This window comes from Phaethon aethereus (assembly GCF_964289735.1).
Source record: "Phaethon aethereus genome assembly, chromosome: 23".
NCBI lineage: Eukaryota > Metazoa > Chordata > Aves > Phaethontiformes > Phaethontidae > Phaethon > Phaethon aethereus.
Genome location: NC_138599.1, coordinates 6,720,679 through 6,737,665, shown reverse-complemented (window position 1 = coordinate 6,737,665; position 16,987 = coordinate 6,720,679). Strand labels below are relative to the sequence as shown.

The following is a 16,987-nucleotide window of genomic DNA, read 5'->3' as shown; positions in this document are numbered from 1 at the left end:
AAAAAGAAGGTACTTTTGGTTCAACCGTGTAACACTGTCTTTAAAAAGAGAACGCCCAGCAGCTCACAGGGGCGAAAGACCCCGTTTAGGCAGTCAGCTCTGGCTTCAGGGTCATCGCTGGATACGGAAACACTCCCCACCCGATCCTCTAACTCACACCGAGCCCACCCCGAAGGCGGCTGTCAGTCCCCGTCTGCTCAGAGCATCCCAGGAAGCGCTCGGTGCCGCGGGATTTACCCCTCTGAACGCAAACCAGTTGCAAAAGGTTTGGAGGACAGACGGAGCAGCTCCCCCCGGGACTGATCCTGCAACCGTCTCGGGCAAGCACGTGAGACCTCTCGTTTGCCCCGGCGACACCGGTCATATGCTTCATGTTAATCACACCCTGACAGGGTTTGCAGGATCAGGCTTACAAAGAACAGTAAAGAACCCATTTGCAAGGACAATTTCCTTTCTGCGTGTGCCCAGGCTGGTTAAGAGATACAGCAATAAAGATAGAGCTGGTCGAAACAGGAAGGAAAAAACATTTCCCGTCGGTTTTTCAATTTTTTCCTGATTTTGCCCCCCAATCAACTTACATATTTTCTATTTCCCACATTCAAAATGTGGGAATTTTTCCCCTTTCCCCTCAAAAAAAGGAAAAACAAAAAAACCACCCAAATTTTCTGAAAGCACCGAAGTGTTCCTTGGGCAAAAAAGTGATTTGGAAAACACAAAAAGATGTTTTCCCAGCAAATCTTGATAGGTTTTGCGCACAAAACACAGTCATATAAAAAGGCCCCTTTTTAACAACAAAATAAAGCAGACATTTCAACCAGCTTTATCAGCAAATGGCGGAGCAAAGTGTGTGGGACTGGAAGCAAGAGCGGCACACCCAGCCAGCATCACTAGGAGCTAGTTTGGAGTTAAATTTTCCTTCACATACGATTCGGAGACGCCGAGCCGTAGCGCTACGCTTCTCCGGTGGGGTCTACATAAACTAACTTGGGGGTTTTTTTGGTTTTTTTTTTTCTTTTTCCTCACTGTAATAAAATTCTCTGCTGGCATAACAGAAACAAACACACACAATATTGCAATACTGAGACCATCTTAGAGCTTAAGACTATTTAAAAAAAAAAAATACTGGCACAAAATTTAATAAAATAAAACTTTAACAATTTTTTTTTAAAAAAAGTCTTGATCCCTCCTAGCAAAAATTCTGTCTTTTGTAGAAAAGAAGACAACTGACAGAAAGGTGACGTTACAAGAACAACAAACAGTTCTTGGTTTTTTCCTATATTGCCCCTCCCCGAAGCAGGAATTTTCACCCACTTTGGCTTTCCCTCACCAGCCCCAAAAAAAGTGTAAAATCCTCAAATCCTCGGGAACACTGTCATTTCCTGAACCATCAGTTTGTGTGCGAATAACACAAAAACCGAAGGGATCCATTTGATAATACGTTTTCTAAACAGCAAGGGATGGGAGGGGTTTTTTTTGTTTGATTTTTTAAGTGAGCTACATTGTTCTGGCTTTCTTAAAACTCAGAATTTCACCCCAAAAAAGCCTGTCTTGGAGCTTTCAAGAAAAAAAAACAAAAGCTCTTCCTTCTCCAAACCAAACTTTTTAGGTTTCGGACAAAAGTTTGCCTCTTCCGCCACCCTCTCTCCCAACATCCTCAAAGCATCAAATCTGAGTTGCTCTTTTTAAAAAAAAAAAAAAAAACAAAAAACCAACAGCAAAAATAAAAAAGAACCAACAGAAAAAGTCCCATCAACTCTCCAAAATGACACGGGGTGATCCTCCGCCCCAGCCGGCCACCCTTCACTCATCGGCATCTGGCTTGACGTCCAGCATGGCGTGGAGCTCCTCGGGCGTGTAGCCCAGCAGGCTCTGCAGGTCGCAGACAAAACGGTAGACGTAGCGTTTCCCGGCCGTCTTGTGGATGATGTTCTTGTCGTAGTAGTAGCGTAAGCCGCGGCTTAGCTTCTCGTAGTTCATCTTGGGTTTGTTTTTCCTCTTGCCCCATCGCCTGGCCACCTGGGAGAGGGGTGAGGAGAGTCAAGGGGTGGATGCACATGGCAGGGGAGGGAAAGAAAAATCAAACTGGCTTGGCTGGGCGGCCATCGGCAAGTAGCAGTGCCGGACACAAGGGAAGGGAGAGGACTTTCCTCATCTTTAAGAACAGCACAGATGTCACAAGCATTAAAGTTTGGTAAAACCAACCTCCATGCAATGGCAGGACATTGCAGAGGACTCTACGAGGATATATAAGTCAGGGAAGGGAATGAAGGTCCCATCCATTCCCCAAAATCGGTGGGAAGCTCCCCCTCTCACCTGTATACATCCTGTTTGAAGAGCTTTGGCACTACACCTCTCTCTACAGCATTTCAGCTACTTCCCACCAACTTTGGGCACAAATTACTGCTCCCTAGGTATTAGTGCAGCCCAATTTTTAACAAGTTTTCAGACAGGTTCTAATTAATTGTTTTCCTCTACAAATACCCAAGACCTGAACAACGTGACTGCCCAAATCTCAGACCTGAAGGGAGGAGGGAAGGATTATCCACACCAATATTTCAGAGGAATTTGGGCTGTGCACTTAATTCCAGGGCAATCTACCTCGTCTGGGTCAGAAAGCTTGAACTCCCAGCCATCGCCCGTCCAGCTGATGAAGGACTGACAGGACTTGTCAGTGAGCAGTTCCAGCAGGAATTGCCACAGTTGGATGGGTCCACTGCCTAGAAGACAAAGGAAACATGAGACATTAATGCCAGGAAAAGCATGGCCCCTTCTACCCCGGGGAGGGGGTAAAAAAATCACATGCAAATGGTGCTCACTATAAAAAATAAAACCTTCTACTATCACAAAAACCCATCAACGGCCACAGGGCAAGATCTGGGCTGAGATGACAGCTTGAGAGTTAAATCCTGCAGGTAAAAGAGCTTCCTATTTGCAATAAGAGCTGAATATTCATGCACTGGAATGCTTCACTTCGAGTTACATAAATAGGATTATTTTTCTGGCACCCAAACAGTGAGGAGTCATTGTCTTGGCACAAGATCACCACCATTTCCTCCATGCCAAAAAGCTGCTGGCCATTGCATGAACTCCGGCAGACTCCCACTTCCCGACCTTGACTCTTTGCTCCGTCGCTGTTTACCGAGATAAGCGGGGACCCAGGTATGAAAATTATTTGGCCTCTTTCCAGGGCATGTTGCTGCAGGAATGGGCTACGCCAGCTTGCAGAGCTCAGTGTGGGGAAGGCAGGGGCTGGCTGGCTGAGCAGACAGATAGCACCAGCTCAGGGCCGATGGATGTCCCCATCACCGTCTTGGCATGGTCTTAGCAAAGCCATAAGCAAACCTCCCTGCAGCCGCTGGTTCCCCTAATCCAGACGGAGAGGCACGAGGCGGCACACAGCATCCCATGCCACGTACGCTCAGCCTCTCCTTACAACGGTGAGGTCTCTAATTTTTCCCTGGGTGCTAATTTTGGCCAAAAGCTGTTTTCCTCGAGGTCCTGAGCCTGACACAACTAACCTGCCGTAGCTGGTGCACCCTGTTGAGAGCCTGTGGCTCCACAGCCTGGTTTTGTCTGGATTAATGGTGTACGTGGAGTGATTTCAAAATACTTATCTCTTCTTTGTGCTTGTGTCCCAATCAAAGGTAGAGGAGAAGCCCTCAAGCCAAAAGCTCTTTGATGAGCAACTTCCAACTGCGGCCGCACCCAAAATATTGTGCTTAGCTCTGGGCAACATGTTTCAGGAGAGATTTTGCCGTGTTTTAAACGCAGCTTAGAATATGTTAGAATATATTGCAATAAGAATGACAATAATAATAACAAACAGAGCCAGAGGTTAGAGGAAATGATTTATCACAAAAAGAATTACACAGGCTGGATTAGGACGGCAGGCTGGGGTAAACCTGCCTGCTGACAGCAATAAGCACAAGCTTCAAGGAAGGAAAAAAGAAAAAGGGACAGAGAACAGCCTATTTCCATGAATGACAATGAAGACTGTCAGAGCTGTGGCTGTGGGATAACCCGTGGAGGGAAGACAGGGCTGCTCCCCCTTTTCCACAAGGTTTAAAATGACTCAAAAGCAGACAAGCTGCTGGGGAGGAGGAAATGAGAGAGCTGGCTCTGGGACAGGGGAATCGCTATGCCCTTCCCAAATTGTTTCCCTCCTTGTTATCCCTAAGGAACCGCTCCAGGGTTTTGCAGGCACCGGATCCTCCGCCAAGCCCTGGGGGTTATTGCACAGTCATGGGCAGGACAAAGCAGGGAGCTCACAGCATCTCTCTGCTTGTAAATGGGAAGATGACACTTGGCAGGGAAAGGCTCCAGCCCATCGGCCACAGAAGGAGCTTGCCAAGACGTTAACTCTGCAACCGCGCTCGCCGGTAGGGATGGAGTTGGGTTACCCACGCCAAAATGAGGGAGGAAATTCAGATGACGCCTTTGCCTCTCATCTGAAAGGGCAGAGCCAAAAATCCTGGCCTGAAATGCCACCGCATCTCAAAGCTTAGACCTATTTATAGCAGTGAGCTTTTAATACAGAGAAAACTTTGGTCAAAAAGGTTATTTCAGCCACCTGAGATCCTCCACGGGGAAGTGCAGGTGAATTCACATGGGGACAGTTTCTCTTGGCCCATCTGACTTTACATCAATTCCCTATACACAAACAGAGAGCAGCCCAAATCAGGTTAACAGAGAAACAGTCCTAGGAGACAAAACTGAAGCAAGACCAGGTTCATCACTTCGCATTGATTTCTCTCCTGCCCAACCAAAGAACAAGGATTTTTGTTTATTCCTTCCCTTAAATAAGATGGATGGAAACCCATCACCTAGGCACCAGGTTCTTGGGTAAGCAACTGCCCTGAAGATACCCCTGGGCCACCCTGGCTCTGCAGGAGCTTTTCAAAGTTCAGGTGTCATTAACCCAAGCCAAGCAGCCAGCACGGTTCACTCAGCTGCCAGCTGGCATGGAGAGGTGTCAGGAAACCCAGCAATTTCTTGCCCTCTCTCCAGCCAAGCGAGGTAGGGCTCCTGCCACTGTGCCGGGTACCACTCTGCCAGGTATTTTGGGATTTTGAAGGAAGCGGTGCCATCCTTGGAACAGGGATTCCCAAGGTCTATTCTGAGCTGCCTGTGGGACACACGTAAAACCCCAAATTCCTCTGTGTTGGACAAGCAATTATGTCAAGAATGTGTTTACTGCAGGGCTTGCAGGCATGTCTCAGCTCCTATAAACACACGCCCTGCCAGAGGGGAAGGCAGCAGAGGCCCTGCAGATGTGCCGCTGCTGCACAACTCCAAAATGTCAGCGAGGCGGGCGATGCACGAGGTGGCAGGAACCAAACCCCAGCACATGCCCAAGCCTGCATGCCTGAAAACAGCTCTGGAGAGATCACAGGGTAGGAAGGTGAAATGCTCAGGCAAGGGGTGCTGGGGGTCCAGACATGCATCATCTGGTGGGCCAGTACACCTGTAATTAGTACTGGGAGGGTATTTTCAGAAATGAGCTGCTTTTGCCCACTCTGCAGACCAGCAAGGAGCAGGGAGTTATTTTTCCCAATACCTAAAAGGATTTCAATGAGACCCACGGCTCATGCAGAGCTACCACCCCCACACACATCACATATCCAAAACTATCAGGGCAAGCATGAAGCTGCCGAACTTGTCTCCGTACCCCAAACCTCCACCCTCGCAGGAGCTGGGAGCAGTGCCCATTTTCCACCCCTTCTGCTTCAACCCTTCCGCTCATCCCCGGCTGGGGCTGGAAATCCCCACGACGACGCCTGGTCCAGATCACTTCATGGTACAAGCACGCACAGCCGCACCGACTGCCCCAAGGCTGGTGTAGCTCGGCGGGTGTATTCCACCACACGACCTGTTGCCTTGGTTATCTCCAAAAACGACCACTGCTGGAGTGTTCCTGCAGCCTTTTTTTTGGATGCAGCCCCAAGTGTCGAGTGGACAGACACAAACCACTTTTCGTGGTGCTGCTCCTGCTGCACACATTCAGGGGCTTCCCAGAGCAAACCCAGCCCTGGCGGGGGAACAGAGGCAGCCCCCATTCCCCAAAAGACAAGGCGAGGACTCAGAGGGCAGTGGGATGTCCTCCCACCCCACTGCGACCTCTAGCACCCACGGAGGCTGCTAAGAATAGCACCCGCCGGAGGGGCTCACCCGCCCGCCCCGGCCACAATGGGGGCCCTGTCTGGCTGTGGTGGCACTGAACAGGGTCCTTCAGCGGGGAGTGTCACACCGCAGGAATTCTCCCACGTCAGGGGGAAAATATGCCTCTTGAGCCGGATGACGGCCAGCTGCTACAGGCGGGAACCGCTGGCTGAGCGGTGCCTCTTTGGCACCAGTCCTCCGATGGCACCCATGGGTGTCCCCAGAGCAAAGGGTTTGGTGCCACGCCATCCCTGTGCCATCCTCCCTTGGTTGGGACTGGAGGTCCCCTACCACCTTCCTACCCAGTGGCTCTGGAGGGGTTTGAAACCAAAACATGTACGACAGCTGCTTTCACTGCCACGGTGATGGTGGTACCACTTGGCTGGGGCAGGCGGGCATCCAGGCATCCGTGCCATACCTTGGAAGGCATGGCCCAAAACACGTCATACTCACTCACTCTCAAGACGGTTTCACACCCCCACCCCTCTCAACGGCCTCCGTTTTGTTTTCCTTCTTTCAAACAACAAGAAAAGAAGAAAAAAAAACCCTACTGAAAAAAAAAAGTGGCGCACCTATGCTTTTCGCTCTGTGGTTTGTGGTTCCAACCCAACAAAACAATTGGGCATAGCAACATCTCCAAAACAGCCTTTGCCTCGTTCACGTGCCTGCCCTGCCCAAGCCCCCTTCAATGGCACTGCGGCACCAAAGGTCCCCAAGTTCCCCCACCAGGTTGGGGGACGGCAGAGCTCATCCCCGGCGCTCCCTTGTTAGACCAAGCTCAACCACCTCCTTAGCTGCTCTTGCTCGGATAGTAGTCAGGTCACTGCGAAGTGCCAGCTTTGCATGGGTGAGAGGGCAGCAGTGGAGCTCAGATGGAAGCATCTCCAAAGAACAGGTGTGAAGAAAGCAGGGGAGGACCCAGAAAGCACCTTGTTGGGGAGCCACGTGCTTTTGGCCATGCTTACAAGCAGGAGAGTGGCCAGGCTGGCCACTCTAGGCCAGTCTGGCTTTCCTGATGCATCTCCTCTGTTTCGAGCAAGAACATGATGGGAGGACTGGTCTCACTCCCAAGGCATCTGGCAAAGCACAAGGGGTTTCGTGAGCTTCACATCTCCCTCTGAAGCTGGTCCTGAAGGCCAAGAGCTGCCGTGCAACGCTCCAGCTCGTTGCTCGAAGGAGGGACTACGCCACAGTTGCTGCTTTGCCATCGCCTCCGGGCTGCGGAGAAGCTGGTGCCGGCGGCTGCAGCAGCTCTGGTGCAAGCTGAGCTGCTGTCACGGTTGGGCAGCATTGCGTGGGGCTGATTTCACTGTCATTTGCACATGTCTAGCAGATGGAGCAGGAGCCACTGAACCAGCCCCAAGCCTCACCCTCAAGCTCCCCACCTTACAGAGGCAAAAAGGGCTGCTGAGCCCATGCAGGCTCTGCACTGGAGGCAGAAAGTGGGCAGGAGCTGCTGGCTGGTCAATCACCCTGCAAGGGCAGGTAAAGGTATGACCCAGAATGAGCGAGCTAACAACATCCCCTGCATCACACAGGGGCCAGAGGGGCTGTTGTGCTGCTCATGATTGCTGGAGCAGCTGAGTGCATCTCCAGATTCCCCCAACCCAAGATACAAGTGGCTCTGCATGCCCATACAGACACACTTCTCCAGAAGTGCAGGCAAGCAGGCAGGAAGGATGCTGACATTTCTAGGAAAGCTACTGTGGACTCTAGATGTCAAGGACAGCCAGATCACTGGACCATGGCAGGAGAGGGGCCAGGAAGGCAGCAGCTGGAAGATTTTCGGGTGCCGACGACCACAGCACATCCAGGGAGCTTGCTGGTGGAAGCTTCAGGCCAGCAGCATAGGCAACAAGAGGGAAAGCAGCACAGAAGCTCTCTTGTAAGAGACCCACTTTCTTTGGCACCGACTTGACTTTCTTGCAAAGCAGCAGCTGCATGCTTTCACTTCTGTGTCACAGATAAGCATCGCTCAGAAACGGAGGCTTGCTGAAGGCTTCAGGCTCTGCACCACAGATGATTTGGACAGGGCAGATGGGTTTAGCAGGCAAATTTGGGCCCTATCGACATGGTACTGCGAATGCTGATAGCGAGGATCAGGGCTGGATCTGGCCCAGGCAAAACCGTTTGGTAGACAGAAGCGCTCCCGGGTGCTTGGGTGAGATAGCATCTGCTATTCCCTGCACTACTTTCTGTCTTCTTTAAGGGCAGCACGATAATGAAGATAGCATCAATCTGTTGCTAAGAGGTCATGTGTGAGAAGGGGGCATTAACTCTTTAGGTGCTGAGATTGTCTATAAAGGCATCAGCAACTTCCTAACCAGGTCCATAAGAAAGGACAGCATCACAAATGCAAAACCAGCCTTGCAGATGAGGGATCAAGGTTTGGTGTGCACTCGCTTCACCTTTCTTGTCCCTCTTTCCTCCTTTCGCCTCTCAAACATGAGGGGCATCGTTCTGCTCTGTCTGTTCAGCTATGTGGAGCAGCAGCTCGGCACATCACAGCTCTGGTGGCGTGGCAATGCAGACAACACCGCGAGATGGAAAACCCCGGCCCGCAGAGACGATGCTGAGGTCCTATGTGCCACAAAGCAAACAAACAGCACATCTTGGCTATAAACCCACACAGGTGCTTTGGGGTGCTCAAGAAAAGTTGAAAACAATTCAGTCCTGAGTGGCTATTGCCTACCACAGAGGCAGAAGGAGGGTCTGAACCTCCGCTGGACCTGCGTCACCAGGAGGGCAGCAGCACAACTATGTCAGAATAGTGGAAAAATAAATATAGGGCAGAAAGGCCAAAGACCAATGCAGTCAGACCCACACCACCTGCCCTCTGCATGGGCTGTGCACTTCTCTGCTACAGATCGTCTGCGTTTATCCACATGATGTCGGGTCTCACGAAGGATGATGGTGGCTGTGGTACTCATCAGAGCCAGCTATGGCACAGCCACAGGCAGGGCTGCTGTAGGTGGCACGGGGGCAAAGCTGAGCTGGACTTAGCCCAGCTGGGCTCAGGTATGGAGGGATCTGTGCCCGTGTGCCAACAAGCACACAGTGCAAGCCGCCCACCCACACCAAACACTGTGCTGGTGCATGAACAAGGGAGCTTAAACTGAGCTCAGCTAAGCCAACGTAAGGTTTAGCACATCTGCCTGGAGAGAAGACACATCCTGACACGTGCTTGCCTAAATTTCATAGATGCATTCTTGTCTCTGTTTCGCAGGTCATGTCAAAAAAATTAAAACCTGGCTTAATGTAAGACTCAAGCTGGCCAAGTTTTGAGAGATCTGGCCCCAAAACCAGAGGTGTCTAGAGACAGCCCTCCTTGCAGCTATGGAAACTGAAGTTCACCAACTCCTGAGCAGTTACATTTCTCCTTCAAAAAAGATAAGAAAATTGCATCAACCTCTATCTGAGCAACCATGGCAACTTGTAAAATTAGGTCAAGATGTGGGGGCAGATAACACAGCTTTGAAAAGCTGCTTGCGAGCTGGGTGAAGAACACATCAAACGCAAATGGAGCTTCCGCCAAAATGCACCTTCTCACCAAAGCATGCTCCTCCTATGGCAGATACCATCAGAGATCTGCCACGGCTGCGATAAAGCACTGTGCCACCTCCCTGGGCCACCAGCAAAACAGGCCCTTGGTAACAAAACCTGAACAATATTGTCAAGTTCTGAAAGTCAACCAAGAGAGCCCTGGAGATGAAGGACATGATCTCCCAGGCTTCACCCTTCCAGCCCTAAAAGGTGCACACCACAGCATGCCTGGTGGGTGCTCCGCTGGGCTGGTGACTGGTGTTGGACATGCCCTTGAGCCATCATCTGAGTGAGAAAGGGAAAGCGGGGGTCCTGGCGCTTTGGGACCCTGGGCTGGTAATCCCCTGCTTTGCTCGTTTGGAGGCTCCACCTCCTCACCAGAGCTGCAAACAGAGCCTTGACTTCAAGTTCCTCTGTTCTAGCTGCTAGACAGCACTTCCTCCCCCGAGTAAAGTAGAAGTAATGTAAAGCAAAGCAAAAAAAGGACCTAAGAGTTCTGCCTGAGAGTCCCCATGCTCCTTGCTCAGCTGGCCCAAGAGAGGACTTCTCAGTGGCCAGCCTGGATTTTTTTTTTTTTTTGGCAGAAATACACAAATACAAAGCGATTTTTAGAGGGCACAGTTCTCCTATGGTTTGTAATGCAACGTGTTCTCACTTGCTCTTGCTGTGACCTGCTTTCACAGCAACCTGGCTTCGCTTTGCACCCATACTGGGCTCCCTTTGCATAGAAAACTTAAGGTGCTGACAGGTCAATAGGCTTTAAAAAGGCACAGAGGAGATCTCTGGAGTCACATGCCTGCAAAGTTCATCTGTCCAAAGATCCTTCCCAATGGTAAATGCAGGCTGTGGCTGTTTGAGTACTGAATTACTGCTTAGCAGCCTTCAGAGCAAGCAAGCAGCGCTCCAGCCCAAGGATTTCCAAGTGACTGCTGATTCTGGAAGCCTCTGTTTTTCCTCTCCCCATTTAAAATTTCTCAAGTGAAGCAATGCAAAAAAAAAAAAAAAAAAAAAAAATCAGGCGCTCCCACTTATTGATCACACCGAAATGCCTGGGCCAAAGGATTATCTTCCCAGCTCAAAACGGGGTTTGAAATGAGGCAAGGGAAAATGTTATGCAGCGCAAAGCGTCTGGAAGTGTGCTCTGGCATTGCATTAACCGAAGTCTCCCCTTCCTGGCGGCATGAGTCCAAGGACACTCTTTGGGGTGCTAATACTCCTTGGCAAAGGGTCCAGCCGCCGGCTTCAGCTCCTCGCTCACGGAGGGAGCTGGGAACGCCGCCTCTCTACGGGGGCGGCTCTTTTCCATGAGCTAGAGCAAATGTGGGAGGAAACATCCAGCTTGGAAAATAAAGCTCGTAGTTTTGCCAGTGCCTCCATGCCTCAGTTTCCCCAGCTGTTAAAACGCAACCAGTGCTCCTGCCCAGGCACTGGGTACCCAAAACAATTCCACAGGCCGTAATGAAAGACGTTATCAGGAGAAAATAGGAATAAAAATTGCAAGTTGTGCTTCACTTGCCTCTTTTCTTAGCAACATCAGCCTTCATGGCATGGTGGAGGATGGTGGCCGGGGGCACGGCCTCTCCTACTGCTCATGCCTCTCCCCGCCACATCCCACAGCCGAAAACCATTCAGGAATAGCAGAGCACACTTTTATTTTGCATAGCCTTGGTTGAAACAGGCTCATTCAGCAAGCAGGGCTGAGCTTTCTTTCTAACTAAAGCTATAGCAACAAACCACTTCCTTCTTTTTTTTTTACACACAGCTCCTAAAATTATCTCTCTACCTCTCCTCCCCTCTGCATCTCTCCCCCCCCGCCCTTACAAAAAACTAGATATCAGCCCTAAGATGAGCCGTGCGTGGGAAGAGATTTCAGGGACAGTCGCACCTCAGGATCTGCTCTGAACCTTTTGATGATCTTTATCTGCACAAACTATTTCCACTGCTCCTCCGGGCCACAGCTGCTACCAGCTGGGGCAGGAGAGATCAGTATGTGCTAGGGAAAGGTGAACTGGCAGGAGACTATCCCGCAAATTTTACTTATAGTACAGGGAAAAGACATGGCACAGAAAGACTGGAAAGGATTATCTCAGTTTTAGCTGGAAGCCCCATCCCACCAGGCTTCTCTCCATGGAGATGCCAGATTGTTAGAGGGCCGGAGTTTCCATGGCCTATCACCTTCTCATCTCTCCCAGTGCAAGGAATGGAAAATTATTGGGTCTGCTTTGGCACCACCGCATCCCTGCCTCACACCAAGGTAAAGAGCAAAACCTCTATGCCTAAAGGGGAGAAGATCATTTCGTATCACACAGAGCAGTGCCAGAAACGCAGCCGCTCTGGCCCGAGGTAGGAAACCACAAGCAAATAGCCAACATGTTGCATAAAAGCATTGGAGGGGGAAACGAGAGCTCTCTACTACCTTGTGCTCTCAGCAATACAAACCAGACACCAGCTCCTACCAGACCCAAGCAGCAGGCATCCAGGCGTAAGTGAAAACACAAGGCATCAAATGCCCTGCACTCAGCTGAGTCCAGTCCGCTGAACCAGCAACACAGACGTTGGGCAACCCAGAGACCCTGGAGGCTCTGCCCTCCACTGATGGAGAGGCTCTACCCAAGCCAGAGAGGTGGTTTCCTGAGGAACATCACCCTACCTGTGTAGCCAGCAAGGGCAGCAGCAGGAATGACAGGCTTGTCCTTGTTCATATCGGCCCGATCTCGAACATAGTCCTTGAAGGTGCCCTTAGGCTTGTGGTTGGGCAGGGCGGCAGGGTAGTCCTCCGAGTCAAAGCTGTCGTAGGAGGGGACGCGCTGCAGGCTCTGGAAGGAGGACTGGCTGCTCCAGGACTGTGTCAGGCGGTCGCAGCTGTCGAAGCTTTCTATGCTCTCGAAGGAGTCCTGGCCACCCAGTTTACCTGGCAAGAAGGATGGCATGTGAGATGTGCCTGGCCAGCACAGAAATGCGTTAGCTTGCCACGGCTGGGAGAGGATGTTTTGCCTGCCCGCTGCACAGGCAGAAGGCAACCAGGCAAATGTTGCTGTCCCACCATGCCTCATCTCCAAATAAACTCAAAGGTATGGCCTGAAACGGGGATACTTATCTTCATAATTCAGAGCAAGGCTATCTGAGCCCCGGAGAAGTTCAGGCAGCAAAGCAAGGCAGGGTCAGGGGAAGAACCCAAAGTCCTGACTCTCTACCCAACACTGATGCCTGAGGCTAACTGGAAATTTCAAAAAAGCAACAGCAGAGAAATAGTCCACCTTACACAGACATGCAAGGCTCAGTTCAGGTGCCAGGACCTCTTGCTCTTGCTGCTGAAAGATATGGGTCTCCAATAAGTCCCATATTATATCTGCCAGCCCTACAGAAATGCTGCTCAGGCATATTCAGGGGCAGTGGACACCCAGCTTCTTTACTTTTGATGTTTCCTGCAAAACTATACAGCAGCCTTTTATTGCCATATGTTACAACCAGCTTCCACCCCCAAATCCCCAAACAGCAGCAGATTTGATGGAGGAGGAGAGCAAAAGGCTGAGAGCTCAGCTATTTTTCCAGTTCTGGTAAGGTGAGCACAGCTGGGTTGTATCAAGGCTACTCTCTGGGGTATTTTTAGTGAAGACCAGAACATGAGAGGCCGGATCCTCAGCAGTGTTATGCTGATTTACACCCACTAGAGACAGCATAAGTATACCCTCTGTACTTAAAACAGAGAGCTAAAAAAGGATCCAAAGAATAAATTGAAATTGCTCTCTCTGATCTCCTGTACGCTGCCGATTGCTCAACATCTTTACTGACAAACTAAGAGCGTAGCAGGATCATTCAAGTTCACTAATTTCCCAAACCGGGCTAAAAACAGCTGCTGGGATTGTGCAAGAACTGCTGGAGAAATTTCCACTGGCAGAGCTACCCGCTGCTTGGGCCCAGATAGTAAATCACAGGGGAACAGGAACGTGGAAGGACGCTGGCACGCTCCTCCAAATACTTGTTGTGTTGTAGTTTGAAGAGCACTTGCTGTGAAAAGACTCGACTACCGTGGGCTCTGCCCTGATTGCTGGCCCAGAATTGTTTGAAGTTTGGACCCATTGGCTTGATTCTGCTGGTAATATCCACGCTTCAAACTTACTTTAATTTTTTCTTCTAGTTTTTTGAGAATTTCACAGATTATACTTCAATCACTTCCTGAATCCTGCAAGGGGAAAATAACCCTGTTTTGTGCATGTTCATTAATTGGCATAACCACTTCCCTGAGAAGTCCTGTGGCACAAGCTCGTTTAGAAAAGGAATTAAAAATCTGCCAGACAAACAGCCGCCGTGTCAGAGATGTGACTTGGGTAATTTCATTGAAAATTCACCTAAATTTGACCTAAACGTGTGCCTTTGGAAAAATCACGCCTTGCACCTACTCAGGAGAATCTTGTAATGAGTTTGGCAGCTACACTTTCCAACCAGAGGTCGTCACTGATAAGGCAAAGTGAAACAATTCCCATGGGACCACAAAATTAACTCCTAAAGCCCACACAAAGAAAGGCTAAAGGTGACTGTCTGGAAAACCTTCATCCTGAGTTTCCTGCTGCTGAAGCGCTTGACTTTGTGACAGAATAACCTTTTAATATGCTGAAAGGTAAAGACGTACGTAAATATAAATTAACTGGACTCTGCTTTATATTAAGGCTTCTTTATACCACTCTGGGAGGATTTATGCCACCCAGAGGCCCTTCTACAACGGCTGAAATGTAGCATTAGAGTAAGCACAGCCATAGCCTGTTGCATTTCTTCAGTCACAACCAGTAACACCAGGGGCCCTTGGTCCCCAGTGCTGAGTTAAGGGCTCTTTTTTCGCTCCCCTAGAGTCTTTTTAGGCTTGCCAGTGAGAACAAGCTCAAGGTACCATTGCAAAAGCATGCCTGGATCATTGCATTTCAATGAGAATTATTATGAAATCACCTATGTTAAAGAAGAGGTCAAGAAAAGGGAAAGACACTGATGAAAGATAGCCAGAAAAACAAACCCAGAAAGAGGATCTTGCCTAAAATTATTAACGCTGCTGCCCTTTTGGCTCACTGTATCATCCAAGTCACCTCTCTCATATTAACACTCAGCGAGCAGCAGAAGCAGAGGTAATAATATAAATAATAGCTTTCCTGTCATTAGCTCTCCCAGCTTGGAAAAAGAATGAGAAATTTAAAATGAGCTCTACTGAGCAACGCAAATGCAATGCAGAACTGCAAAGAGGCTCCGGCTTTCCCAGAGAGCCAGCACATCTTCAGTTCTTGTAGCTGGATGAATGGGTTTAAATGTTCAACATCAAACCTGGCTCACAGCAACACGTTACTATAATGAATTTTAGGCATGGGGACACCTGGATTCTATTCAGGGCACTGTTGCAGGCAGGTCAGATCTGTCCCCCGTGCCTGAGGTTCCCTACATTATCAGGAGATAATGATACTCCTTTTGTAAGTGACTTTGAGTTCTATGGATTAAACTTTCGCTTTGAATATATGCTGTGAGCCAGATCCTCAGCCTTGCACTAGGCGATGTAATTACAAAGTAGTTGGGCATCTGGGTCCCATGTGTTCAGAATTTAATAATATTAATTGAAAAGGCATTTGGGCTCAGAACCTCAAAAGTGTTTAGGTGTTTAAATCCCATCATCTCAAACAGGAATCATGTACCTATAACTCTTTGGAGATGTAGGGTTGTAGCACAAGGATTCAGGAGGTCCTTCAGCTCTGTCGCTGACTCAACCCATGACATCTGCATCTCCGAACAAAGCACAGGGCTTGGTTTCAGCAGAACAGATTATCAGTTCAAGCAAACAGCCATCGAAATCAATGGAGATAATGGATAAAGACTTTGGATCGTCAAGTGTAAAACCCTTCGGAGCCTTGGACAGTAATTCCTGATGAGACCTTGTGAAGGCTTTGTCGGGTTTTGCCTGGTCTCCTAGGAAAATCAGATTTAAACAACCACATAGCAGTCTGTCCTCCCTAATAACCTTAAAGCCTACTTCAACTTCACTCAAGTGAACATCAAGTTTGACATCAAAGTACAGAGCCAGAAATGCTACATTTTTGCAGATGTTGAAAAACAGCAGCAGAGTAGAGGAAAGAAAGACCTTCTTCACGGTTTCCCCAGAGAGAAAGGCAGAGAGGGCTCAAAGCCATCAGGGGATTCATCTGGTAGTTCAACCTCATAAGATATGTGGCTTCGTTACTGGCATTGCACGATGCCCTGATGGCCTTGGTCCCCTCAAAGTACTATCTCCTATAGAGGGGAAGGCAGCGCTTACGTTGATATAGCAAGAACCCAAGCAAACCCCAGGAGATACCCGACTTTACCTCGACTGGCACGTCCCATGCACATGTTGTCTGGCGTTACCACTTCTTGCTTGATTGTGAAGTAGTCTGTCTGCAGGGAGTCCGTCTGGACTGGGTCACGGAGGATGACCGAGGGATAGTCGTTCTCATACTTGAGGGACAGGAGCTCTTCTGAGCTGATGGGATGAAGGGTCTGGTAGGACTCTGTGATGAAGCTGGGCTCGGAGAACTCTGAGGGCGGCACGCACTGTGCGTGCTCGATGCCATAGCCTGCCGGCAGAACAGCAGCCTCAGAAAGCAACGCAAACACAAACAGCTCAAAGAGAACAGCGCGTTGCTCACTCCCCCTCCATTTTCCCACAGCTCAGTGAGATTTGAGGTCTGCAGTGCAAGAGGAGACTGCCTTTGGATATAAAATACCCAGCGCAATTGGGCACTAATTTTGAGTAAGGTTTCTAAAAGCTACAGAGAGATGGTGTCTTATAATTGCAGCAATTTAAAAAAATAAGACATCCTCAACAGTCATCAACGTGCATTATGCCAAACTCTTGTCAACAGTGGGAAAAAGCTAGAAAAATCATGAAGAGCATGTTCTCAACAAAGGAGAGAGAGGGCAAAGAAGTTTCACTGGTGATTGTAATAGATGAGTCACTTCCACAGTCACCCCTCCTCACTGGCCAGAGCCTGGAATCCCAATTCAGGTGAGCTGGTTTTTTTGCTGGTTTATGAAATAAATCACAGATTTCAAATGCCCTTAAAGAACACCTCCAAACCAAAAGCAATGGGAAGTGCAGGAGTCTAGATTGATGACTCACCCCTTTTCTTACTAGGTTCCTACATAGCAACCCAGAATTAAGCCTTCTTCGCCCATTCCCTCCCTTTTTTAGTAAGTTTTTTAAAATTCCCAACATTCTGGAGTATTGAGGTTGCTTTTCAGGTCTGTTGAGCTACAGCTTCAAACAAATAGTGTT

The 16,987-nt window shown here is 49.3% G+C and overlaps 1 protein-coding gene across 5 annotated transcripts in view; it reads right to left on the bottom strand.

The window, feature by feature from the left end:
* Window positions 1–411: 411 nt before the first annotated feature.
* ETS1 (ETS proto-oncogene 1, transcription factor) overlaps window positions 412–16,987 on the bottom strand; it is a gene marked incomplete at its 5' end in the record, with an annotated part of 75,125 nt that continues 58,549 nt past the window's right edge. For 3 of the 5 annotated variants that reach the window (XM_082009882.1, XM_082009883.1, XM_082009884.1), the window contains 4 exons: window positions 412–2,016; window positions 2,599–2,717; window positions 12,353–12,613; window positions 16,038–16,286. In XM_082009882.1, the coding sequence (XP_081866008.1) occupies window positions 1,801–2,016; window positions 2,599–2,717; window positions 12,353–12,613; window positions 16,038–16,286 (845 nt within the window). In that variant the 3' untranslated portion in view covers window positions 412–1,800. The remainder of the gene's footprint in view (window positions 2,017–2,598; window positions 2,718–12,352; window positions 12,614–16,037; window positions 16,287–16,987) is intronic. The other 2 variants (XM_082009885.1, XM_082009886.1) reach the window with 2 other exon arrangements.